This window comes from Poromitra crassiceps (assembly GCF_964638095.1).
Source record: "Poromitra crassiceps genome assembly, chromosome: 14".
Classification (NCBI taxonomy): Eukaryota; Metazoa; Chordata; class Actinopteri; order Beryciformes; family Melamphaidae; genus Poromitra; species Poromitra crassiceps.
In genome coordinates this window covers 15,489,324-15,516,932 of record NC_139633.1, presented here as the reverse complement: position 1 = coordinate 15,516,932, position 27,609 = coordinate 15,489,324, and the positions used below count along the sequence as shown (strand labels likewise).

Genomic DNA, 27,609 nt, shown 5'->3' with positions numbered 1-27,609 from the left:
CTGGATACAAGCCCAAAATGCTGCTCAGGGAACTGTTCGTTGTGCAAAAAACCCTTTGATCATAAAACGGCAAAATCCTGAATGGACTGATTAGCAAGAATATTGGTCGGGTAGTGTGCAATTATTGTCCACTTATTGTTTGGGCTATAAGTTTAAAATAAAACAGAATAAGGCCGAGCGCAGAGACAGACACAGAGGACTGTTTGAGTTGAAAAGAATAAAAGCAAATTGGCAGGCATTCCAAATGTGACCATCAGCTTCTTCATTCTCCCCCCGATGCCGAGTCGGGGCGTTTAGCTGGGAAATGGGCGGCCTGCCAGATTGGGGCCAAGTCAGAGTTGTCAGGGGATTACAGTTCTGCCTTGCTCACTGCAGGGGGTGCCGAGTGGGCCTCAATTACCCCGGAGCGGCTTGTTTGATTTGGCCCGGCACTTTTGGGGACAGACCAAAAGCTGAATAATGCGCCATTAGCAACTCCGAAATCCTGCGGGAAAATGAGTCCACTTATGCATCGCATACAGTAATTGTGTGTCTATCAAAGGCTGGCAGGTCTACACCAATTACCCTGATAACAACACAACAATCCAGCGTATGCATAATATTATCAGGCCCCAACACCTGTGGGCAGCACCAAACATCCCCAAGCTTCCTCGTCTCAAACTTCGACATTGCATGCAAAACTTCTGCAGCGAAATGAACGGCCAACTTTAGACTAATACGAAAATACGAAAAAATTTACTAAAATAAAAAAAAAAATGTAAGGTTGCTCGGAAATAATATGGAAGAAGCAAGACGGCTGCGATGGTGGAACTGTTTCTATTTGTACTTACAAATACAGCAGAGGAGGAGAGAGAGGGGGAGAGAGAGAGAGAGAGAGAGAGAGAGAGAGATCCCCCTCTCTGGCTACAGTTGGAGATGTGCAATTGAATTTCACAGGATATGAGGCAGCAAATGGCATGTAAAGGCTGAAGCGTCAGACGGTTGCTGCTCCACGGGCCAGCCAGATAAGGGAGGTGTAAGTGAAATCATGAGGTAACTCTGCAGGGCGTCACGGGCAGGCTGGGGTTGGCGGGGAAACTCTGCAGGGCGTCAGGGGCAGGCTGGGTAACTCTACAGGGCGTCAGGGGCAGGCTGGGTAACTCTGCAGGGTGTCAGGGGCAGGCGGGGTAACTCTGCAGGGTGTCAGGGGCAGGCTGGGTAACTCTACAGGGCGTCAGGGGCAGGCTGGGTAACTCTGCAGGGTGTCAGGGGCAGGCGGGGTAACTCTGCAGGGTGTCAGGGGCAGGCAGGGTAACTCTGCAGGGTGTCAGGGGCAGGCAGGGTAACTCTGCAGGGTGTCAGGTGCAGGCTGGGGTTGGCGGGTAACTCTGCAGGGCGTCAGGGGCAGGCTGGGGTTGGCGGGGTAACTCTGCAGGGCGTCAGGTGCAGGCTGGGTAACTCTGCAGGGTGTCAGGGGCAGGCTGGGTAACTCTGCAGGGTGTCAGGGGCAGGCTGGGGTTGGCGGAGTAACTCTGCAGGGCGTCAGGTGCAGGCTGGGTAACTCTGCAGGGTGTCAGGTGCAGGCTGGGGTTGGCGGGTAACTCTGCAGGGCGTCAGGGGCAGGCTGGGGTTGGCGGGGTAACTCTGCAGGGCGTCAGGGGCAGCCTGGGGTTGGCGGGGTAACTCTGCAGGGCGTCAGGGTAAATCTGCAGGGCATCAGGGTAACTCTGCAGGGCATCAGGGGCAGGCTGGGTAACTCTGCAGGGTGTCAGGGGCAGGCTGGGGTTGGCGGAGTAACTCTGCAGGGCGTCAGGGGCAGGCTGGGTAACTCTGCAGGGCATCAGGGTTAGGCGGGGTAACTGCAGGGCATCAGCGGCAGGCTGGGTAACTCTGCAGGGTGTCAGGTGCAGGCTGGGGTTGGCGGAGTAACTCTGCAGGGTGTCAGGGGCAGGCTGGGGTTGGCGGAGTAACTCTGCAGGGCATCAGGGGCAGGCGGGGTAACTCTGCAGGGTGTCAGGGGCAGGCTGGGGTTGGCGGAGTAACTCTGCAGGGCATCAGGGGCAGGCGGGGTAACTCTGCAGGGTGTCAGGGGCAGGCTGGGGTTGGCGGAGTAACTCTGCAGGGCATCAGGGGCAGGCGGGGTAACTCTGCAGGGTGTCAGGTGCAGGCTGGGGTTGGCGGAGTAACTCTGCAGGGTGTCAGGGGCAGGCTGGGGTTGGCGGAGTAACTCTGCAGGGTGTCAGGGGCAGGCTGGGGTTGGCGGAGTAACTCTGCAGGGCGTCAGGGGCAGGCTGGGTAACTCTGCAGGCTGTCAGGGTAACTCTGCAGGGTGTCAGGGGCAGGCTGTAACTCTGCAGGGTGTCAGGGGCAGGCTGGGGTTCGGTGGGGGGCAGTGGTGCCAAAGGTCCTCCTTGAGCTCCATTGAACACCTACTCAGCCTGATATACATGCACTTACAAACACACAAGGAAAATCACTTACACAAACACACGCCCCAAGACAAATAAGGACTCAAGACACACGGGCAAACAATCACACACTGGTTCACACACACACGCACGCACGCACGCACGCACACACACACACACACACACACACACACACACACACACACACACACACACACACACACACACACACACACACACCACTCCAAACTGCAGACGCCTCATTGAGGTATCAGCCCTGGCGATTGTGTTTGTCCACCTGGGTATGAAAGAGGCATTCTGGCCTGCGCGGCGGAGAGACAGCAGTGCGGTACAGCTCAAGCCCGGAGCCCAGCTAGGCTACGTCTGTCTCCGGCTCTCAGGGAGGGGAGCAGCCAAGTGTGGATGCACCTCATTACCTCACTCATCCACACACCAATTACCCCTAAATAAATACACCCAGCCCACAGGCAGCAACAATGACATCCAGCCTGAAAGGGAAGAAAGGACGCCGTTCAGAAAGCATTTGCACGCACAGAAAAGTCCTGTTGGATAATGATGAAAAAGAGTACAGAGAAAAGAAGAACATGCAGGGGGCTCCGAGGCTTTTTAAAGAGCTCAAAGACGAGATGGGGAAAGCGAAAGAATGAAACAAACAGCGAGCGAGCGTGAGTGAAGTGATTCAGAAAATGATAATTTCTTGCTAAATTTCACCCAACACATCCGAAAATGATTGTTGTGCGGGGTGGGGGGGAGGGGCCACGTTGAATTGTTTTAATGCAGGCAGCCATGAGATAGCTCTGGCGCAGACTGAAATGGGGGATCATTGTAGAGCCGACACATATTTGCATGTAAGACGGGACCGCTCGGGGTGACGCTTAACCCATTGATACCTGATGCAGCATTTGTGTGTGTATCCCTTTAAGACCTTCGCGGTCTTAAAGGGATACGCACACAAATTAGGGTTATACACGCAAATGCTGCATCAGGTATCAATGGGTTAACAGGCCAACCAGGGCTCCTCTGAAAACATGGGGCTCAACCGCAGCGCATCTACAAAGAGAGAGAGAGCGGACCGGACTGTGTCCAAAAGCCTTGATCCCAGCAGGAAGTTTGACTGAATATGGCAGGTGGTATGTGACGAGAAAACCAGAACTATTTTGCCTCTCTAACTACGAGAATTCACTTTGAGCAAGAAACAATGACAACAAGCCTCTGGTGTAGCATCGGATTTGAACGATGGAGGAAAGGTGTGTGGGGGAGAAAGGAAGACAGATGTGTTTTCAGGGAGGAGGAGGGGGTGGTATAAACTTGGAGAGGAAGCCAAGGGAAGTCCACCTCCTCTCCCTTCTTCACCCCCCACCTCCCTCCATGTGGGATCTTTCTGCATGAGTGACTCTGTCATACCTGCGGGACAAACAGTCTCTCTCTCTCGTCTCTCTCTGCCCCAATTTCCTCCTACCTCTCTTCTCCTCTCCTCTCCTCTCCTCTCCTCTCCTCTCCCCTCCTCTCCTACCTCTCCTCTCCCCTCCTCTCCTCTCCCCTCCTCTCCTACCTCTCCTCTGCTCTCCTCTCCTACCTCTCCACTCCCCTCCTCTCCCCCTCTCCTCTCCTCTCCTCTCCTCTCCTCTCCTCTCCCCTCCTCTCCTCTCCTCTTGTGTGGCGGTGCTACGACTGCGGTCTACGAAGACTCCGAGCGAGCCAAGTCTAGTTTGGCCCTCCGGGACTGAGCGGCAGAAAGTGCCCGAGGACGAATAAGTGAAATAACAGAACATGAACACAGGGACTTGATATTTAATCACAGCTGTCTGTGTGTGTGTGTGTGTGTGTGTGTGTGTGTGTGTCATAGATTAATCTGGACTGAGAGGTATTTAAATTATATTTCTCAATCATGGCACACCTCGGTTCAGCTTGTACATGTTCCTCATGGCACCCAAAGGCAAGGAAGGGATGATTCACTTCCCCCTTATTATGACACCTGGACATGTCAGGTGATGTGAGGTGCTGGATCTGTACAGTGGCGGCGGCAGAGGGCGTGCATCGTGACGTCACCCCCTGATAGGCTGTTCTCCAGTCACATGATCGCATCCCGCCCGCACAGGCACGCCCACACGACCTGAGCCGGTGCCTTGTTGGCCTGAGCAGAGGCAGATTCCTGACGGCTGGGAACGTGTGTGTCTTCCACGCTGTTGGTTCCTCCACGTGAGATTGAAGCTGACTGATGGAATGGAAGCAAAAGGACCAGCTTGATTAGGACTCCTTCCTGATGGGAGTGCTGATGGAGGGGAGGGCATGCTGCGCAGGTCTGGTGCCACAGGTGGGTGGAGTAGCGTGTCGCGTCGACACGCACAGCAAACCACTTTGAGGTGGTAAGCAGGAAGTAAAGCAGGTGTAATCAACACCATTAATGACGGTTCCATTCCATTTAGGTTGTTCCGGTGCCCCGGGGGCCTCGTTTAATGTTATTGATTACACCTGCATTACTTCCTGCTTTACCACCTCAAAACGGCCAGACTTGCCATATGGAATGGCGAACTCTCCCGCACGCACACGCAGCGCTCGGTGTGAAGTCTGTGAAGGCCTCAGTCCCGGGCCTTTCACTCGCCGCTGTCTCTTTAACACGGGTTGGGCTAGCAGGACCGATGGCTCCTGGCTCCTGGTAGCACCTGCGGCTGCTGGGTCTATAAATAGAGGCGGCCCAATGTGGCCTGGAGCCTCCTTCTGGGAGCTGCAATGTTTTTTTGGTTAATTTCCTGCATTCTACAACAGCCACACATGCTGTTGTCAGAGCGTGCAACAACCTCATTCACGTTTCAAGTTTCAATACTTTATTGGCCTTCAACATTCAACTCACACGACGGAACACAACAGGACATGAAGACAAACAATCCCCCTCACATGCCATTCACACATTCAACATAAAATTTAAAAGAGAAAAAAAAATGCATAAAATGCAAAATGCAAAATGCAAAGTGCAAAGAATACATACAGAATTTAGAGCACCAATACTTTACCTTCAATAAAAACAACACTCCCCCAGGGAGGCTACAGAACCACGACCAGCTGTGGTAAATGCCATAAAATTAAGAAATAAAATTGCTGTCAATGTATCACAGAATAAATCAGACTAAAGGTCCTTACACATTGGGATGGTTTTTTCGTGCAATTAATTCGCACGTCAATAATATTTTCCGAACCTATATCAGTCAATGCAACCGTGCATACCAACGGCGAAGTGTCGCTGAGCGTTATTGCGGTGTTTATTTTTTCGAACTGCGGTCGATTTTTCAGAAATTCGCTTCCGACGTGTACACACATCTGTGGCTGTGATTGACAGGTGGGTCAAACCTCGCATCGCAATTTCGTGCTGTATATTCGCATCGCTCTTGATGTGTAAAGGACCTTAAGAGTTGAGAGCACGGACAGCCTCGGGGTAGGTGGTGCTATTACAGAACCTGGCTGTTCTGCTTTGAATGCTTCTCAACCTTTTAAGAAGGAAGAAGGAAGAAAGGGTGAGAAGCAGTCCCTCCCGGAGGATATTCTGACCCTTTTTCTTCAGTCTGTTGGTGTAGATCTCGGTAAGGGATGGGAGTCGCTGACCTATGGTTTTAGATGCCGTCACACACTCACTGTTGTACTGATGAACACATCCCATTCTCTGTAAGGAATGTTTGTGGCTGTTATGGCTTAATTAAGGAAATGGTACGGTGCCACACACACACACACACACACACACACACACACGCACACACGCATCAATAGACAAGACATTCAAGACATTCAGAAGGTGTGTGAAACATGGAAGCGATGCGCAGCTAACAATGCTAACAATGTTCTCTGGCATCTTAACCTCTTTTGTAGAAAAGGTTCGCGTGACCCGGAGGTTTCACAAGGTACCCACGCCTGGGAGGAATGTACAGAAGGTACAGAAGGTACGCAGGATCCCAGACAGTACACACCCACTGATGCTTGGTAATGTGTGAACGCTGCACAAACACAGAAAACTAGGCTGGATCTTACATGCCAGCCGCTTCTGTCTTTTACACAACAAAATGGAAAATGTTTGATTGACTTTAAAATTCGAGATTTCCTGAAGAATGTTGAATTTCAAAATACAGGTGGATTGTCACTGACACTAACTTGTGCAGACTTTTTTTTTAAGGTTTTCACGAGGAAGCTTCAGTTTCACACCTAATGTAATGTATTATCCTGCCTACCGGTCCGGGACACTACTGATATTTTATTTTCACAGAAGGGTCCCACTATTTTATACTTCATATATTTGAGGGATCATTGCAAAAGAAATTGTGTAATATAATGTGTATATATAATATATTAAGAATATCGGCCGATATATCGACATCGGATTTTTTTTTACTCTCTAATATCGGCATCGGCCTCAAAAATCCAGTATGGGTCGGGCTCTAATGAAAAAGACAGTAATGATTCATTCCAACATACTGCAGTGCATGGTGCTTGTTATAAGCCCGTGTCTTTTCGTCTTGGACTGGAGAGATCCTTTTTTTTGTAGTGAAAGAGCCATCGATAATGAACACAGCAGACAACCTGACCCAAAACATCACACTGTTACCAGGGAGGGATGTATAAGGCTGTGATAATGTGGCAACTGTGTGTGCTTAAATGTGTGTATCTCTACTCGTCACCTCTCATTGCCCTCTCTGTTAAGTGGCTGACCCTCCTGGCCCTTACAAGACACACAGACACACACTCTCACTCACACACACATGCATGGATGCATGCACGCACCTGCACACACACTGCACGCACACGCACACACACACACACACACACACACACACACACACACACACACACGAAAGCAGACATACATGCAAGGACACAAACACACATTCAGTATATAATCACGTATGATGAAATCCTTTCATGATCAGGAGACTCAGGCTGCTTTCTCACTGGGAACGATTGCTTTCGTTCCGTTCTGCACCCGGGAACGATTGCCCCTCCTCCCCTCCCCTCTCCCCCGCTGGTCATCTTTCACATTACAACATTTCTTCTGCGCTCGGAAACGGAACAGAGTGCACTTGTGTCATCAACTATGCCTGGAGTGTATCCTCGCCCGTGTGTTGTCTATGTGGTTCGGAACGGTTGGCTTTCACACTCGCAAGTGTTCCGTGCCCGGGCACGCCAAAGCGCTCCCCAGACCACCTTTTCAAGTGGATCCTGTCACGGTACCCTGTTGTGCCCGGGTGTGGAACGGAACGCAACGCTCACACTTGTCAAAATGTTCCGAAACTGGGGTCAATTTGGGGACAAGTGTGCTCGGGAACGGTACCGGGGCGCCAGTGTGAAAGCACCCTCAATGTTTGAGAGGGGGCCAATTTAAAAGTAATTGGCTCTCACTGTCTCATATCAGGATATAATCTCACTGTCTCATATCAGGATATAATCTCACTGTCTCATATCAGGATATAATCTCACTGTCTCATATCAGGATATAATCTCACTGTCTCACATCAGGATATAATCTCACTGTCTCACATCAGGATATAATCTCACTGTCTCATATCAGCATATAATCTCACTGTCTCACATCAGGATATAATCTCACTGTCTCACATCAGGATATAATCTCACTGTCTCATATCAGGATATAATCTCACTGTCTCACATCAGGATATAATCTCACTGTCTCATATCAGGATATAATCTCACTGTCTCATATCAGGATATAATCTCACTGTCTCATATCAGGATATAATCTCACTGTCTCATATCAGGATATAATCTCACTGTCTCATATCAGGATATAATCTCACTGTCTCATATCAGGATATAATCTCACTGTCTCATATCAGGATATAATCTCACTGTCTCATATCAGGATATAATCTCACTGTCTCACATCAGGATATAATCTCACTGTCTCATATCAGGATATAATCTCACTGTCTCACATCAGGATATAATCTCACTGTCTCATATCAGGATATAATCTCACTGTCTCATATCAGGATATAATCTCACTGTCTCATATCAGGATATAATCTCACTGTCTCACATCAGGATATAATCTCACTGTCTCACATCAGGATATAATCTCACTGTCTCATATCAGGATATAATCTCACTGTCTCATATCAGGATATAATATCACTGTCTCATATCAGGATATAATCTCACTGTCTCACATCAGGATATAATCTCACTGTCTCATATCAGGATATAATATCACTGTCTCATATCAGGATATAATCTCACTGTCTCACATCAGGATATAATCTCACTGTCTCACATCAGGATATAATCTCACTGTCTCATATCAGGATATAATCTCACTGTCTCACATCAGGATATAATATCACTGTCTCACATCAGGATATAATATCACTGTCTCATATCAGGATATAATCTCACTGTCTCATATCAGGATATAATCTCACTGTCTCACATCAGGATATAATATAACTGTCTCATATCAGGATATAATCTCACTGTCTCATATCAGGATATAATCTCACTGTCTCACATCAGGATATAATCTCACTGTCTCATATCAGGATATAATCTCACTGTCTCATATCAGGATATAATATCACTGTCTCATATCAGGATATAATCTCACTGTCTCATATCAGGATATAATCTCACTGTCTCATATCAGGATATAATCTCACTGTCTCACATCAGGATATAATCTCACTGTCTCACATCAGGATATAATCTCACTGTCTCACATCAGGATATAATCTCACTGTCTCACATCAGGATATAATCTCACTGTCTCACATCAGGATATAATCTCACTGTCTCACATCAGGATATAATCTCACTGTCTCATATCAGGATATAATCTCACTGTCTCACATCAGGATATAATCTCACTGTCTCATATCAGGATATAATCTCACTGTCTCACATCAGGATATAATCTCACTGTCTCCCATCAGGATATAATCTCACTGTCTCACATCAGGATATAATCTCACTGTCTCATATCAGGATATAATCTCACTGTCTCACATCAGGATATAATCTCACTGTCTCACATCAGGATATAATCTCACAACAATCGTGATCGCACAATCCCAGAATCAGACAGGGGAACCAACAAAAAGAGGCCTCCCCACACAGTTCTATGGGCTATATATATGTTGGCAAACACACTTCCTTCATCTGCCAAATCCCCAAATTAACACCTTTTTGGTGAGGAAGCTCAATTTGGAGAACGTCACACCAAACACCACAGCTGGCATTCAAGGGTAAAATTAATGACTTCAGATACATGTGCTTCCTCTCAAAGTGGCAGACTTATTTGCATTGAGGCACACTCAGCAGAAGTAATCGATGCACACGCAAAATACGGCCACCCGACGACCCCGGAGCCCCCGTCTCCGAGAGTCCCTCGCGGTCCCCAAAGCCCTGATGAGGGCTCAGCCATGCATGGAGGAACAAACACAGGTAGCCGGAGCGAATCAGAAGCGCAACAAAACACAGAAAACATGAATGGGGCGCATTACAATGACGGGCTGGACGCGGGACAATGGGCGCCACCATTAAAACAAACGGCAAATCCCAGGATGGCCTGCGGGAGGAGAATGATACAGATTACAGGCAACCTAGTCCCTAGCCTGGGGAACAGGGGAGAGAGGGAAAAAAGGGACACACAATATTGCAATCTGACAGCTGACGTCTTCATATAAATGTATGAATTTACATTCCAATTAGAGGAAATTTACATCTTAATCACGGCGAGCACAGTGCGTCGGTCCCTCGGTTAGCGTGTTGCTACGGTAATGAGGTGGGATGCTTGCTGTGCTCTCTCATCCAGACAGCGATCTGTCAGCAGACGACACCTCCCTGTTATGAGCGAGATGCGCCCTTAAAATCCAAACCGCTGGCACCGCCGGCCCGTAATATTCGCTGAAATCTGTCTTAAATACCAACAAGGTGTGCGCTGCCACCCGAGCATAATGTGCCAAATATGGAGTTTGGAGAGAAAAAAATTCAAACACGTCTTTAAATACAGTGCACTGAACCAGGAGTGTGTGTCTAACTGTCATTCAAGTGACAAGCTTTCAGTACTCGATGGCATTCCGTTTCTCATTTCCATACTAATAATGGCTATATCATCTTTAATGGTTTGATTTTGTTTTATGGCATTTTGAAATGGATGGTGGAGCCGTGGGCGGTTATTACGCAAACATATCATGTCATCAGATCGCACGCTGTTCTGTTCCCGCCGCTAACAAAGACACGAGTGATCGGGCGAGATGGGAGAGACGGATTGCGAAACGCATCGTCAATATTCCCGCGCACGCCGTTTAGCGGTCGTGTAAATGGTGGCATCCCGAGCAGCTCACCCTTTAGGAAAAGCAACAGCCATGAGCCCATTTAGAATGTGTGGGAATAGATGTGAGGAGACAGGGAGAGGAGCGAACATAGTTTTTTTTTTTGGGGGGGGGGGGGGGGGTGACAGTAAAAGCCTCCGGAAAAAGAAGAACTTCTCACTCAACTTTGTAAAGTAGGATTAAGGACTTTTATTGTGGTTTAGTTCAATTAGCAGACAAGGGCTTCTGGTTTGATGTTTTGGAACTGAAGTGTGTAGGAAACCGCAGAGGGAAGCCTAAGGCCTGGGAAGGGTCCTGCTTATGAAGAAAAAAAACAATCTTTTACAGGTTCACCGACAGATTGAGCATGAGTCACGATGTACTGTACACATCAATTTTAATGAGCCCTAAAAAAGGGCACCATTTACTGAAAACTTGCTGGCTTTTACCGCTCCGGGTCTAAAGTGAAACAACTTTCTATTCAGCGAATCAGTGACTTGTACGGGCGCTCCGGCGACTGCTGACAATGCAGTCAGGAGGAGCAGATTAGCTTAGCAGCACATAGGAGGAGGAGCACATAAATCAGGTTGAACACAGTCCTTTTGCCATCTTCACGCTTGACTTTCATACGGAGATGTGCGAACAAAGAATTGGCGCTAAATGAGGCATGGCCTTCTTTATCACCTGCCCCGTAGCCAATCAGGCCTCGCCCGTCAGAGACGCGCGACTCTAATGGCTGATATCTACGGGAGCAGCCTATTACTGGCTACTGCCTGTAATTAAGAGCAGTCAGATTACAGCAGCCGCTCAGTGCCTGCTCTCTGATATGTAGGCTGCCATTAAGGCCAGAAGCCGTGCACTTGGGGGACACCGCACTGAGGGAACCAAGCTAGGGCCGCTGCACAGTGAGGGGAGGGGGGGGAGGGACTCATAGAACGATGTAGCCAGAGCCGTATGTATAGAAGAGTCGCGACATCTCCATTCACTCCAATGGACCATTTTACTCTCAAGAGTTCCAGGAAGTAAGGTCCTGGATTAAGCAGCACTGTCGAGTTGCAGCAAAATCGATAGTTTGTGTTGTACTTAGATTTTTTTTTTCTTTTTTAGAATCAAATTGTACATTATCAGCTTTATTCTAGCATTTAAAAGTAGCACGAGACCCCTCTTCCTGGCTGTTCATTGGCTAATGAGTCAGGCATTTTGGTCCTCCGCTGACACCACTCTCTCTCTAAATTGCTCTGGATGTAGCGTGTCAAAAGCATCCCAAACTGTCACATGGGGTGATGTGTGTGAGGGGGCGTGGCTGGCTGGGATTCCACTTTAGCCTGCGGGGTGTTTGGAGAGGGTGCCGGGAAGCTGCACACACACACACACACACACACACACACACCCCCTTTGGCACTTGTCTCACATTATTCTAACCTCGCAGGTTGATTCCCACAACGGCGCTGTCATGCCGAGGCCTTTCCATTCTGCCACCCAAATCAGATCTCTTATCTTATCTTTTTTTTTGGGGGGGGGGGGGGGGTTTCAAATGAGGTTCAGCGAATCAGCGATTGAGTTGAGCCTGAATGTTTGCCACGATTGCGACATCTTAAAACAGGCACCGGCGTATAAAATGCTAGCTTGACTTTGTGTCTCGTAGCAAACGAGGTGAAAAGGGTGAATGTGGTGAAGGCTGTTAAGTTGGAATAAGAAGGGCCCTGAGTGTAGTGAGAGTAGCACTCTTAAAAAGCCTGACTAAAAAGAAAGGAGGGGGGGAGCAGAGGGAGAAAGCCTGCCAATAAAGAAACAGAGAGAGAGAGAGAGAGAGAGAGAGAGAGGAGAAAGCACTCCTCTACACAGAGCGGCCTTGCTAACACTCTGCCTACTCTAATATTCACCACTACACATGCTTTTGTGCTCTACTCCTCGCCCATCTAAGCACGCAAACCCTCCTCTCAACACACCAGTGTTGGGTAACTCATTACAAAAGTAATATATTACATGTAATATCTTACTTTTAGCAGTAACTCAGTAATAAAACTTATTACAATAGGATTTCAGTGATATTATGCCAAGTTACAAATTGAGTAAATTTTTTGTTAAATCAAAGCCCATATTTAAATAAAGATATAATCATTTCCTAATCAAATTGTGTGTTTTTATGAAAATAACCATTATAGATGACAATAACAAAGGAAAAGGATAACATTTAGAATTTTGGACGGTTTACACTGACTTCAAGACGGTATAAATTATTTTTTCGGAATAGTTCCGGGGCGGCGATGTCATTCTGCTACTGCAGTTATTTTGGTGAAAGTAATGCAAAAGCAGTGTAATAAGTAACGAGTTACTCTACACAGACACAGTAATATTGTAAAGTAACTTATTACTTTCAAATGAAAGTAACTAGTAACATAGTATATTACATTTTGAAAGTAACTTGCCCAACACACTGCAACACACACACACACCGCTCATTGCACAATTTCGCTATGTTACTCAAGACGTGCACGCGCATCCACTCTCTTCTACACACACATTCAAAGACACACAAAGACACCAACAAGGATGCACACAGCATCTATTGAAGGGTGCAAGAAATCCACTAATTGAATGATAATTGTGTACATGACATCTCCTCTCTCTGCGAGAGCGTTCTGATGCAGGACGCTCAATCGACGACGACTGCCCCAATGTGAGAGTGAGTCTTAAGGCTGTGCATCAAAGCAGGCATGTTTCGATTGGACCGTGGAAGGACGACGACTGGGATCTCTCCTGTTGTGCAGCAAAGCAGGTTTACTTCTGAGGAGATCAGAGAATCAAGTCACTCACCGAGTCAAGTCTTTGATATCGACCACCACCACACGGAGAACTGAGATGTCCCCATCCAATCTGATTTGGCAAAGGCAAACAGTCACACCTTGAAGTATACACAACACGCTGTTTAATTTCCCCCCAACTTTTTGAGTTTGGGCTAAATAATCAAATGCATGATGAAAGTCAGCTTTAAAATATAATTCACACACACAACTAATGCTCTAAAGCCACAGTGCGTATGCATGGGTACACTGTCGGGGCGCAAGTGCATGCTAAACACAGGCACACGCACGCACGCACGCACACACACACACCCGCACGTGTACACAGAGGGAGATGAAGCTAGCGTACATGACGTCCCCATACAAACAGGCGGTGTAAGTGAGCGTACAACATCAGGCCATCAGATCACTTCCCTCTCCAAACATGAAGGCTTTAATAGATGAGAAACTGCACGGGCCCTGGATCTTTTCACACCACTGAGTCGCAGCTCAGCTCACACAGAAGAGCAGGAGGCACAGGATGACAGTGCACAAAAAAAAACACACAAAAAAAAAACAAGGAGTGGGGGATGAAGGAGACTCCATATTGGACAAATATATGTACGATGAGGGGATCAAACTGAGATATCCCTCATTTGATTCATATGAAAATAAAATCATTCTGGATTTGACTGCAAATACAAATTAAATCAAATGAAAAGTATAAGCATAAGAATCCTCAGACTAACATATGGAGTAACCTTGGTGCCCTTCCGGGAGTTTGGGGGCTGGTGGTGGTGGTGGGGTTACGCGGGGAGGGGGGGGGGCTCTAACACTCCGAGGACCGTAGGCACGCTAGGGAGAGGTGAGCTGTCACCCCCCATTATGATCACTGCCTGAGCTCAGAGAGGGGGAGGGGCAGGAGGAGGAGAGGAGGCGAAAAAAAGAAAGGAGAAAAAAAAAGAAAACTGGTTCCTCGCTAACCGCCATCTAGAGCCATCCCCTCAGTCTACACCCGCCTCCTGGCATCTAGAGCCATCCCCAGGCCTCAGAAGCCTCAGTCTACACCCGCCTCCTGGGAAACACTTGCACGCAAACAGAGTCCTCCTCATCCCGAGCTAGCACTGGGGCACAACGTGTGTGTGTGTGTGTGTGTGTGTGTGTGTGTGTGTGTGTGTGTGTGTGAGTGTGTGTGTGAGAGAGAGGAAGAGGACAGGCCTGTGTTCTGTCAGGCTGCGTAAGCAGCACAATGTATGGATTTCAAGTAGACAAAAGTGCTGTACTAGGGCTCCACAATTAATTGAAATATTATGAAAATCGCAATATGGCCAAGTGCAAATTGAGAAATGCGAAATGTGCTACAACATACCACTAAATGAAGTATTGTGGTGCTACAGAGATGCCCTGGCCTACAAATCACATTCTCCAGATGTAAGGGAACATGCTTGTTTGGTACAGACCCCAGTAAACATCACATCATCAACATTCTATCTATCTATCTATCTATCTATCTATCTATCTATCTATCTATCTATCTATCTATCTACCGTATCTATCTATCTATCTATCTACCTATCTACATATATATATAATTTTTTTCCAGTGAAGATGAAAGGCAAAAATTACCACTTGTGATTCATATCGCAATCACAATATCTGTCAAAATAATATTTGTCAAAATAATCGCAATATGACTTTGGCTGCAACTTGCAACTGCTTGCAACTGCTTGCAACCAGCCCCTGTGACTTGACAAGCTGAATTGCTGGCGACACCATCAGCCGGCTGGAGTCGAGATGAGACGGGCCAGTTTACACCGCTGCAACGGTTTGGTCTCGTTGCAAATCTTTGGTGTAAACTGGGCTTCAGAGGCTGTAGCGGGCTCAGTTTTAAAGCCAAAGTGAAGTTTCAGGTATCATATGAAACTAGAAGACCTAAGGCATTGATTGGTACCAACCATGTCGTGCTAGCTTGTCAGGAGGAAGGTGGCTAAATAATGCTCCAAAGCTAGACTACATTTTGGCTAGGGAAAAAAAATTCACAGCTGAATGTTGGCAGGTGTGTGTGTGTGTGTGTGTGTGTGTGTGTGTGTGTGTGTGAGAGAGAGAGAGAGAGAGAGAGCGTGTGTGCATGTGTCTGTGTGTAGTTTTTAGGCCTGCACGATATGAGGAAAATCTGCGATGTGCGATAAAATTGTTCAATATAGCGATGACGATAGGACTTGCGATAAATAAACAAATATTAAAGTATGCATATTAGCTATACAGTTCCTATGTCTTTCTGCTTTAATAATGCTAACATAGACCCCAAACATAGCCTATGCCCACTGAATAAAGAAATGAAATACACACTGACTCTAGCTGAAACTACACACAGCGTGTTTGGGCTTTGGCAGAGGGGCGGAGCGCACTGTTGCAAGGGAAAGGTGTACGCTGGATTTACAACACAAGACAAAATGATCAGAGTGGGAATGCATGACGCATGTAAATAAAACCACTTTTGTTATTCATTGCGTTTCAGGCAGTCTTTGCGATGTGTTTATTGCGCATGTTCATATTGCGATGACGATGAAAATACGATTAATTGTGCAGCCCTAGTAGCTTTATGTTGTTATTTAGCCTTTCTAATGCTATTGCATGGTTAAATCAGCAACTTTTATTTTATGTATTTTTTAATGACCTACGGGTGTTTTCATAAACCACGGCCTGTCGTGAGCTATTGCTTAACTATACTGCATGCACAGAGAAGAGAAAGACATCTACATTCTCCTCTTACGATCAGGAATATGGCAAATAAGCTAATCTCCCAAAGTGTGGGCGTGTTCCTTTGAGGTGCTGCTGACAATAGAGAGACAGCAGCAGAAGAAGAAGAACAGGCAGGGAGTGTTTGAGGGGGCTGAATGTGCTGAGTTACTATCAAAGGGCTCAACTAGCAAGAGGAATCCATCATAATAACTTATATACGGTACTTCACCAGTATTTTGGATAGGGTTGTCAAAAGTATCGATACTATCGAAAAGTATCAATACTGACATTTTGAAATGGATACAATACTCATTTGCAACAGTTTCGATACCAGCAGTGCTTTCTTTGAATGAAAAATCACAGATTTTTCCCTCCCTATCATTGGTGGGTCCAGTATCTGTTGCTTCAACAAGCTAAACGTGTTCTGATAGGCTGATGGCTAGAGCAGGGCTAATCTGCTGTCTAAGTTCAAAGTTTTATCAGGCCTAGATTATGGAGAAATGTGCGTCTGTGCGTCCATCTGTCTAACTTTATTTTTGATGTGTCGTCATCATCACGTGGTATCGAAAATGGTATCGAGTATCGATATTTTCCTGGGTATCGGTATCGAAGTAGAAATCCTAGTATTATTCGGGACATCCCTAATTTTGGATAAAGTCCTTTGGCAGATTTTCAAAATGACAAAATGGGGAAAAAGAAGCAATTATATTAAAGTCGTGTAAGCTTATTGGCAAAGAGACATCCGGAAATATTTTGTCTTTTTTCTGGGAAGCTTTTGGCTCCTTGTAAGCGGCAGCAAATAGCTTAATGCAGTTATTATAATGTGGGTAAATAAGAAGCTTGCCTCAGATTTGACCTTTTGCTGGCTTTTGTGTGAGCTCGGCTGCTGCACCGCTCAGGCACATTCTGTCCCCCAGATCCCACTCCTAACACCCCTGTCACTCATCATCACTCGTCATTGTTGGGGACAAAAGGAAAGTTTGGTTAAGCCACACACTGGAGTATTCTCCCAACCCATGCCATCCCCCACCACCACCACGCATTGACGCATGTGCGTTAGCGAGCACGCACGCACGCACGCACACACACACGCACACACACACACACACACACACACACACACACACACACACGCACACACACACACACACACACACACACACACACACACACACACACACACACACACACACACACACACACACAAAGTCGTTCTATTTTTGCTGCGTAAACACAAGACCACCGACTCGAACCCTATGCCGCCTAACCCACAGATGGGGGTCACAAGCACCCTGATAAAAGCGCCGTCATCCCCTTGCCCTCAAACTTGCCTTTTTGAAGTGCAGGCTTGTCCTCTGATTGGCCCTCTGAATAATCTACTGAGTGTAATTAAAGTCTATTCAGGGGGGGGGAGTGCTCTATAATATGTGTCCTAACTGTCCTCCTTCAGCTGGCCGGGCCTTTCAATGGCCACCTGTGAACTCTGGAGGACGGGGGGACACTGACCCTCATAAAATTCATGAGCGCCGCGCTACATTCAGCGGCCGCTCATCTTCCCTCAATGGCCGACAGCACTTTAAACAACTCATCTGTTGATTGTTGGGTGAATCCTTTTGAAATACAATTCCTAACCATATTCACAGTGGCAGGGGTTAAGTGACCGAGACAAAGTCTTTACGGTCTGCTTGGACAGAAAGAGGGAGACAATGAGGCCCCAGTTTGTTTTCGTCAAAGCAAAGACTCATTGAGGGATCGCTCACAGAGAAAGCATGGTAAACAGGCTAGGTGTCAAACTGATCCAGGATAGAAACGTTCTGGAGCAACGCGATATATTCATCTATATTGTGACGACCGGGTCAATCATTTCTGGCTACAGCCGAGAGGTGAGCCATCGTCCAAAGTAAGCGCAAAACAAAAACTAAATGCTCTCAAAGGCATGGCGTTGAAATCCATGGAGGTGTTTTGGTTTTTTTTTACTCACGCACGCAGACACACAGGGCGCACACACACATCTCTCTCTTGACCAACATACACACAGACAAACCCCCTCACACACACACGGTCCTCCTCCTGACCCCCCCAGGACACTGAGCGCGCAGAGTGTGGGAAAGTTATTTTTAGGACCCAAGCAGAGAGCGTTCCTGAGTTTGACGCTCCGATTTCGGATCAACATTCCACCTTTGAACCGCACCGACCACGGACCTGTTTGTGCCCACGATGACAATGGTTTTCTCTGTGGAGCAGCAGCAGTGAGGGGACTGTTCCACTTTGTCCTCTCCTCAAAGTCAAACTGACGGGACAAACTTTTCTGACTTTTAACTAAGTGAAGGAAAGATGATCACTGAACATGCATTGTTCAGAGCTGTTGGGATTATTGAGTGTTTTTTGGATCATTGAACCTAACCCTAGTCTCCAATATCAAGCCAGAGCTTTTTCAAAATATCAAATATGCAGATCCTAAGATGTCATGTCCACACTGTAGTCTAATTTGCAGTGTAAATCTGTAAGTCTCTCAAAGGAAATTCTCAACCGCGACAATAGACAGCTAAAATATAATATAATATTTACTCTCATTTTGCCTGATCATATGTTGTTTATTATACAATTTTGGTTAACTAGTCATTCAAAATATCTAAAGGTCCTTACAGACCGGAAGCATTTTTTTCATCCGATTAATTCGCACGTCAATAAGATTTTTCAAACCTATATTAGTCAATGCAACCGTGCATACCAACGGCGATGTTTCGATGAGCGTTATTGCGGTGTTTATTTTTCCGGACCACGTTGGCGATTTTTCAGAAATTCGCGTCCGACGTGTACACACATCTGTTGCTGTGATTGACAGGTGGGTCAAAAGATTTGCATCGCAATTTCGTGCTGTATATTATTCGCGTCGCTCTTGGTGTGTAACAGCCTTCAGGCTCAGATAGACAAGGCTTAAGATTGAAGATGTGTGAGTTATGCCTGCTTATAAGAAATAATTTAGGTTTAGTAAAGGACTTACAGCCTTGCGAACAGTTCTTTAAGACTTAGACAAAAAGCTCATGGACCCTAAGGCAAAACGAGGCACTATTTTACAAAGACCTCGGCAATAACAATGAAATAATTCAGAGCCCAGAAGGATACAGCGAAGACCCAATCTAGAAGCACCAGGGGGGCTTTTGCCTCCCCCAGTCACTACCATTATGCTAATGGCGGGCCCTTTCTGAACACACTTACACATACCCTATAGTACCACAAGACCCCATGGATGTAGGACGGCATGTAGAATAGAATATAGCCTCTCTCTCTAATGGGAGCTGAAGACAACCAGGGCTACTTTAATCAGGTCTGAGTCCAGTGTGGCCATGCTAAGCTAATGCTAAGCCAGTCTGGTCTGATGCGGGCTGAGGGGTGCACAGGCCCACGTTCAGGGTTCACTGCTCACTGACTAGAGATGCATATCACGATTATAGTGACCAAAATTATCACGGTTATCAGTATTATCACGGTTTGTTAAAATGTGCTGAACTTTTTCAAAAAGTACTAATACACTGACAGAAATCATTTCACCAAGTTTTATATTGAAAACTCAGACTCAAAAAGGATTGATGCACTCACTGAAATCATGTCTCCAAGGTTGCACGTCTGCATCTGGGAGACGGTTGCCAACTTTGGTTGATGATGGACAGTATTTACCATGTTTTTCAAAGCACTGTAATCACGGTAACACGGTTTTAATGATAATGAAAATTTGAAACGGTTCGGTTATCGTAAGGAATTTTATCACGGTTATGATTAAAAGGGGTTATCGTTACATCTCTATCACTGACCAAACAGCTTCACTTCCACAGACAGCACTCTTTACTCAGGCAGGAGGGGTGCATACAATACAATATGCCCCGTTTTGTTTTGTTCAAATACGGTCCGTTTGTAAGAAATGTTTGGGCGCTGTGTTGATAGAGGGCAGCACATCTGGCAAAGTCCCCGATCTTTCTCTTTCTAAGCTTTCACTCGGCTACATCACCACCACTGCGATTGCTTTTGCTCCCTAGGCATCGGACAATGGGGAAAAACGGCTCATGGGGACTGTTTTTTACGCAGCAAAGATCTCTGAACCTTGACCTTGTCAGGATGAACACATCCTCTATCTCCCCAGGCTAACTTGAATTCACATCAAACCACCTACAGTACTATGCACACCAATGTAGTGGTTGGTCTCATTTGCTCATCTAACCACACAAACAAGAAAGTCACAGCTGATCTGGGTGAGGTCACAGTGGATCTGGGTGAGGTCACAGTGGATCTGGGTGAGGTCACAGTTAGGGCTGCACGATATGAGGAAAATCTGGGATGTGCGATAACACTGTTCAATATTGCGATGACGAAATGACCTGCGATAAATAAAAAAATGCTATAAACAAAAATATTAATGGGTAGGGGTGCTCCGATCCGGCTAAGCCACGATCCGATCCGATCCGATTCCGATTCCTGGGGTCACGATCCGATTCCAGAATCGATTCTTGATTCCAACGATTCTCGATTCCAATGATTCTCGATTCCAGAATCTAGAATAGATTCTCAATTATGTAGTTTTATATTGCAATAACACACAAAGGTAAATCTAAGACAAAAAATGACAAATGTATTAATGCTGAACTTCAAATTCAACTTCTGAAGTATTACAGTGAGGGCCTAAATTCATTTTGCAATATGAGTGTGTTAATTTAAGCATACGTATCAGTAAGTGGCACGGGATTCTCAAAGCCTGTGTTGAGGGTCATACGAACAAAAATGCACTCTTGAAGCTAAAAAAAATCCAAAACCAACAAGTTAATTATTTACATTTTTACTTCAATGTAGAACAGTCATTTCTTACACATGAGATTACTTTTAGCCTTTTAGTCATAACGATTATTGAAAGATATTCCATATTCCAGACTGAAATGTTATAACAGAAGTGGAGTATTGGCCAGAATGACATGAACATTTGGACACTTATTCAGCCGGTATCTTGCATGTTGCGTTCAGGTGCACTGTTTTTTCTTGCGATAACACGTGACTTTTGCGATGTGTTCATCGCGCATTTTCATATCGCGATGACGATGAAAATACGATTAATCGTGCAGCCCTAGTCACAGTGGATCTGGGTGAGGTCGGTGTGGCACTCGGCATTTGGTTTCGAATTCCCCAGGATTAAAAGAGATGGGAATTAAGCCTGTCAATTTAGGTTTGTTGTATAAGTGCACAAAACCTGAAACACAAGACACGACAGGTATCATCACAGACAAACACAAAAACATGTGCACGCACACACGCACACACACACACACACACATGCGCACGCACACACACAGGCATAAGAGTCCTTATGAGCTGGTCCCTTTCATACATGCATGCACATTTGCAGAATAGATAAAATCTCTGCTAAATAATGGATGCAGATCTGATGTATGTTGTGAATATTGTTGGTGCTGAAGGGTCCGATCGCGTGCTGCGGACCGGCCTGCAGCGAGCGCTCCCTCTCTCTCGCACACACGGCACAAACCATACGCACACCTCGCTCCAAAATGCGACAGGGGGCTGGTCTCGCGCCGAGGGAGGAAGTATAAATTATTCACCGGGAATATTATTCAAAAAGGTCCATTCCCATCTGATTGTGATTCCCAAGACGGGCGATGGAAAACCTTAGGATTTCTTGTGTCCCATTTATTAATAGGTTAATAGGACATCCAGAAAGGCTATTGTTTTTATTCTCACTCTGAATATTCATTGCAATCCTCTATATTGGAAGCAAATATTGGATGACCCAGTTAGGTTCTGTCTCCATATGGGGTCTTTTCAACACAGGCTTTTCTCTGATCTAGTACCACCACGCATTAGTTGAGAAGTGGAGAAGCAGAAATATGACCAGGCATGGAATACAAACAAACATACAAACAAAAAAAACACAAACAAGCCCTGTGGACTGGGTCTGTGCCTAACCCATTCTCCATTTCACAAATCTTTCTTTGCCTCCCTTTTTGTTTCTCTCTCAATAAGGCAGTTTGGTGCCTCTGAGGAAAAGCCCTCATTTTAATTAGACCTGACCTGAGAATCACTTAACTGCTCCTCTCGGCGTACGCCTCCCCCTCCCCTCCAAGCCTGCGCTCTGTTCGCTCACATAGGTCCATTAACACTCTTCCCTCGGCACCCACAGGCTTCAACAGGGGGCAGACACGGGCGTCGTCTTCAAGACGTTTTGAGGACACGCCAAAGAACATTAACCTACTCTATCACTCCTCCCTCGGACTCCCTCAGTTCCACTTCCTACTTCCCCCTTAACTCTTCTTCTTCTCCTCCTCCTCACCAGCATCATCATCATCATCATCATCATCATTATCGTCCTCTTCATTTTCCCTCTCTCTTCGGGTTGCAACGTCTCATGTAATGGCAACATCCTGGGTTCGAAACTGACCCGGGACATTTGTGGGAACTCATCCTCTCTCTCTCTCTCTCTCCGCCTAAATCTTTCCCGTCTCACTCCACTGTGAACTAAAAACAAACAAACACAAACACAAACCGAAAAGAAAAATGCAATAAGATAAAGTTATGAATACAAGCCCCATACCTTCACTCAGAGACTGAGTTTTACCAGGTGAGACACCCCAGGTGAATAAGGTAAAAAGGCTGTTTTTTAATGACTGTTGTTGACTGATTTATGGAGTGATAAAAAGAGATATCCAAAGTCGCCTCAGATTTCTGTTCTGGAAATGAATGCAAATTATCGTATATTTACAACAAATACACATGCATAGAGTACGCAGCCATCCAACTGAACTGACAGAGCTTGTGTCAATCCCAAAGATGCCTCCAACAGCCTCTCTAAGACGGGACTAATTTGACACAAATCCCCCTGTCTTATACTGTATTTGACCCCGTGACCTGCCTGTGGCACCCCAGTACCCCACAGGCGCATCGCCTGTCAGTTTAAAGGGTCAAACAGAGGTAAAGGCAATGTAATTGCGTGCCTTCTGCATTCTTCAGACCTTCGTCTTCAAAGCATCTCGCATTGTCAAACTAGTGACAGAAGTGTGTGTCAGCCTAATATGAGGGAATAGGAAGATTCACCAAGAGTACGCGCGCGCTTGTGAATGTTTCTGTCACATACGTGTGCGTGTGCGTTGCTCAGTAAGAATGCGCTCCGTGTCAACGCGTGAATGTAAATATATCTCTATGTGTGGGAGAGAGCCATGTGTCTGTGAGTACGTGTTAATCCTGTCCAAACACTGAGCACTTCTCTACCTGCTCAGACAGGGCCATGGGTTAATTCTGGCTTCAGGCTTCACGGCTAATAACTGCTCATCAACCGCAGGCTGAACTCTCGGAAACTTCAGCAGTTACTATGGTAACCTTATCACCGAACCAATGGAACCCAGTGCCGGGTCATGCGTTGGGACTAATGGCGATAAAAGAACACAACAGATATACAAAACCCGAATTATTACAAAATAACTAAATCTATTACGCGCGCCTTTAATCACAATAACCTGTCAACGTGTACCTGTACATGTTGGCAAACCGATACTTTTCCGCGTTCCGAAGGTGCTAGGTGATAGAGGTGTGAGTCAAACAGCAGTTAAGAAATTAGTTAGCATCATGACTCCATGTGCGGTTGGAGGTGACATGTAGCTGCCTGGCCCCACTGACGAGGACGTAGCTCTGTCAATCACCTGTCACTCACCACCTCCACATATTAAGAGAGATGGAGAGATAGAGAAGACGCAATGTACTTCAAATACTAGGGATGCACGATATTGGATTTTTGTTTTTTTGCCGATAACAGATATGCCGATATTTTCTAACTCTTTTGGCCGATTGTCGATCGTAGCGATATATGTACCTATTTCTTCCCCATCTTAGGACCCCCGGAAGACTAACTTTCACTATTGTGATCGCTAATGGGGATCCAATAAAAGAATAAACAATAAAACAATCAAGCTAATTTCAGAGAACATCACATCTCACCTGTAGTGGAATGAACACATTATTATGCCTACTCTTACGGTGATGGATGGCCCACTGGCAGATGCAGACGTAAACACAATGCTTTCCAACACGTTCACTGAGGGAAATAAGAGAAACTACTTCAACTTGGCGTCAAGCATCGAGCATTTGGGCATAATTAAAGCGTCATTTCATCAGCCTGTCATATCTTGCAGAAATGCTCGTTTCGCCAATAGCGATGGGGTGCCAATATCATTGTGTCTCCCTATCAAATGATGGAAAAGCAGCGGAGAATTAAAAGCTGCGCACGGCAGCGGGGGGAGGAAGATCCGACCCTCTTCAAACACACGTGATGGATGTGTAGGGGACGAGAGACGCAGGGCAACAAGCTGTGAGCCGTGCAAACCTGGAGGAACCCATTGAGAGAGTGCTGTATGTGGCCCCAGGCAGAGGAGTCCCGTAGCTGCAGTAAATGAGGTGATTAGCAGGGCTGGTTGTGGGCTGTCACCCGTCAAGACGGCGGGCGGAGAATCCGATCACTATCTCATCGCGTGTCAGTCAACGGCCTCGCCGAGACAGTTGACCAGCCGGTCACACGCAGCTACGCTGAGACACGTATACTGGGCGGTAGTCACGCACACACGCGTACACACGCATACACACAGTCACGCACACACGCGTACACACGCGTACACACAGTCACGCACACACGCGTACACACACGCATACACACAGTCACGCACACACGCATACACACAGTCACGCACACGCGCGTACACACGCATACACACAGTCACGCACACACGCATACACACAGGTATACTGACACAAACCGATGACTCTACGGCGGTGCAGTCACGGAGCCAACATGCACTCACTCATACCGTCGTGACACCTCCTCCGACCGCAGTGATGTCTGAACTGACGACACAACAGCCGATCTGTCAGCGCCACACAGAGCAGAACACAGGACGGTAATAGTGTGTTACAATGGATAATCTGTGTTTTGATTGGTGTGATGCGTGACTGGTGATGCGACGCTATGTTCTCTGGGAAAGTCCCCCGACGCACAAACGATGATCTCTGTCAGGGATCTTTGATTGACATTTCATATAATGTATCACCTTATGTCAACACTGTAAGCTATCTTAGAATTATGAAAAGTCCTCTCTCTCTCTCTCTCTCTCTCTTTCTCTGTTCTGTGTGCTACACAACAGTTAGAGTATGGTCCCATTCAAGAGAAACCTCCAATAAAGCTCCTTAAACAAGGGAGTCAGACAAAGCCTGGCCCTGACAATGTGCTACACGCTAGCCAGGCCCCACAGAGCTAACGGAGGATGCTCCAGGCCACAGCCCCCCGGGCCTGCCCAACACAAGAGGCCTAATTAAAAGAGCATTGAGGATAAACACCTTGACTTTTATGAACGTTATAAATCTTCGCTGGAGTGGCCTATTCAAGGGGGTCAGGGAGAGGAGAGGAGGAGAGAAAGGGCTAGTGGAGAGAGAGAGGGATGCTGAAGAGCTGGCAGCGAATGAGGAGGGGTTGTGACCGCGGGGTGCAGGGGAGGTGTGGCATTCCTCTCCTCCCCCCTCACCTCCTGCCTGAGACAATGGGAGCCACTAAGAGCCCCGCGGAGCACAGGGTGTGATAAGGTAATGATAATGTAATGAGGACCAATCATGAGCCTGAGCTAAGAGGAGGGGCCCCTTAATTTGTCTCCGGAGTGGTAGTTCAGTGACAGATTGATTGCTCTGAGAGTGAGAGTGATGAGGTGTCGCGGGGCAAAATGAATGCGTGCGCGCGACAGGAAGAGAAAGAGAGAGAGAGAGAGAGAGAGAGGGCGAGCAATCATCAATCGAAATTAATGTGGAAAAGGGAAGGCTAATAAACGTATGTGCTAGCGTGTGTACCTTATTTCTGAAGTCTATAGGCGCAACTTTGAAACGACGACGATACACACGCACATTTCTCTCACTCTGTTGCCTATCGGAGTTACGCCGGCGTAGTAGGTGTGACAGCAACACAACGTATAATCAATAGATCCACCAATCTTTTATTTTGCCAGCCGATAGCAGTCAAACACAAACACGGCTCGGTGGAGCGAGGCTAACGCGACTGAGACACTCCTCATAATCAACAGCACGTAATGTCAATATACCACACAGTGAGCGGGGATGAATGCTGAGCTAACAAACGCAACGGCTCTCTTAATAAATGATTACGTTACATCTAAATCGAGCTCTTGTTTTAGGTTAATGGTCGCATGACATCTTTACCACGTTGAGAAAATGCACTGTTCATACATTAGAGGAATAGATGTCGTTAAAGAAAAAACAGAGCGAGTGACAGCATTAAAGACACAGCGAGCAAAGAGAGGGGCATACAGCCACTGAAGCGATATCGTTTGTTTACGTGTAAACCCCGGGTACGCTGGGGTTGCCACGGCGACGTACCTCGATGCTGAACTGTTTCCTCTTGAGTTTGAAGGCCAGGTCCTTGTGGTCAGGGAGCTCACTGGCCAGACAGTTCAGGTGAGGCACCTGGCGCACATGCAGCAGGCCTGGGAAGGAGGGAAGGAGAGAGAGAGAACAGAGTAAAGGTAGAACACCAGAACAGAGCATAAAAATTACGGTATAACATCTAACACAGAAACATTCCTAGCCACAATGTGCTCCAGTTGCGCTTTATGTGCCAAGCACTGACAACATGGAGCCAGAGAGGTGTGCTTGCTTATTTCAGTATAAAAGATGTTTTAATTGATCAGGCCCTCCAGACTAATCCCCCCCCCCCCCCCCCTCTCTCCCTCCAAATCACAGACGGTGCGAGAGTTGACACTTGACAAACTCAGGCAATAATATTATATACAAGAGAAAACAGTAACATCTATTCTCAAGTAAAATTAATTACTCTCTTCTTCTGGAACATCGGAGTATGGAGGGGGAGCAGTGTTGGAGGGTAACTCATTACAAAAGTAACAATATATTACTTTTAGCAGTAACTCAGTAATATAACTTACTACTAATAGGATTTCTGTAATATTATACCAGTTACTTTGTCAAGTAAAACAAGTTACAAATTGAGTTACTTTTTCTTTTTTACCAAAGCACATATTTAAATAAAGATACAATCATTTCCTAATCAAAACATTTTTTTTTAATGCAAATAACCACTATAGATTACAATAACAAAGGAAAAGGATAACATTTCGAATTTTGGATGGTTTACAGTACACAGACTTCAAGACGGTTGAGATTATTTTTCGGGATGGTTCCGGGGCGGCGATGTCATTCTGCTACTGCAGTTATTTTGGTGAAAGTAATGCAAAAAATTTGTGTTATAAGTAATGAGTTACTCTACACACAGACAGTAATATTGTAAAGTAACTTATTACTTTCAAATGAAAG

General features: G+C 46.3%; 1 protein-coding gene across 1 annotated transcript in view; it reads right to left on the bottom strand.

Moving 5' to 3' along the window:
* elp4 (elongator acetyltransferase complex subunit 4) overlaps positions 1-27,609 on the bottom strand; it is a gene marked incomplete at its 5' end in the record, with an annotated part of 79,061 nt that overhangs the window by 19,185 nt on the left and 32,267 nt on the right. The window contains one exon of the mRNA XM_083650538.1: positions 26,659-26,765. Within this exon, the coding sequence (XP_083506664.1) occupies positions 26,659-26,765 (107 nt within the window). The remainder of the gene's footprint in view (positions 1-26,658; positions 26,766-27,609) is intronic.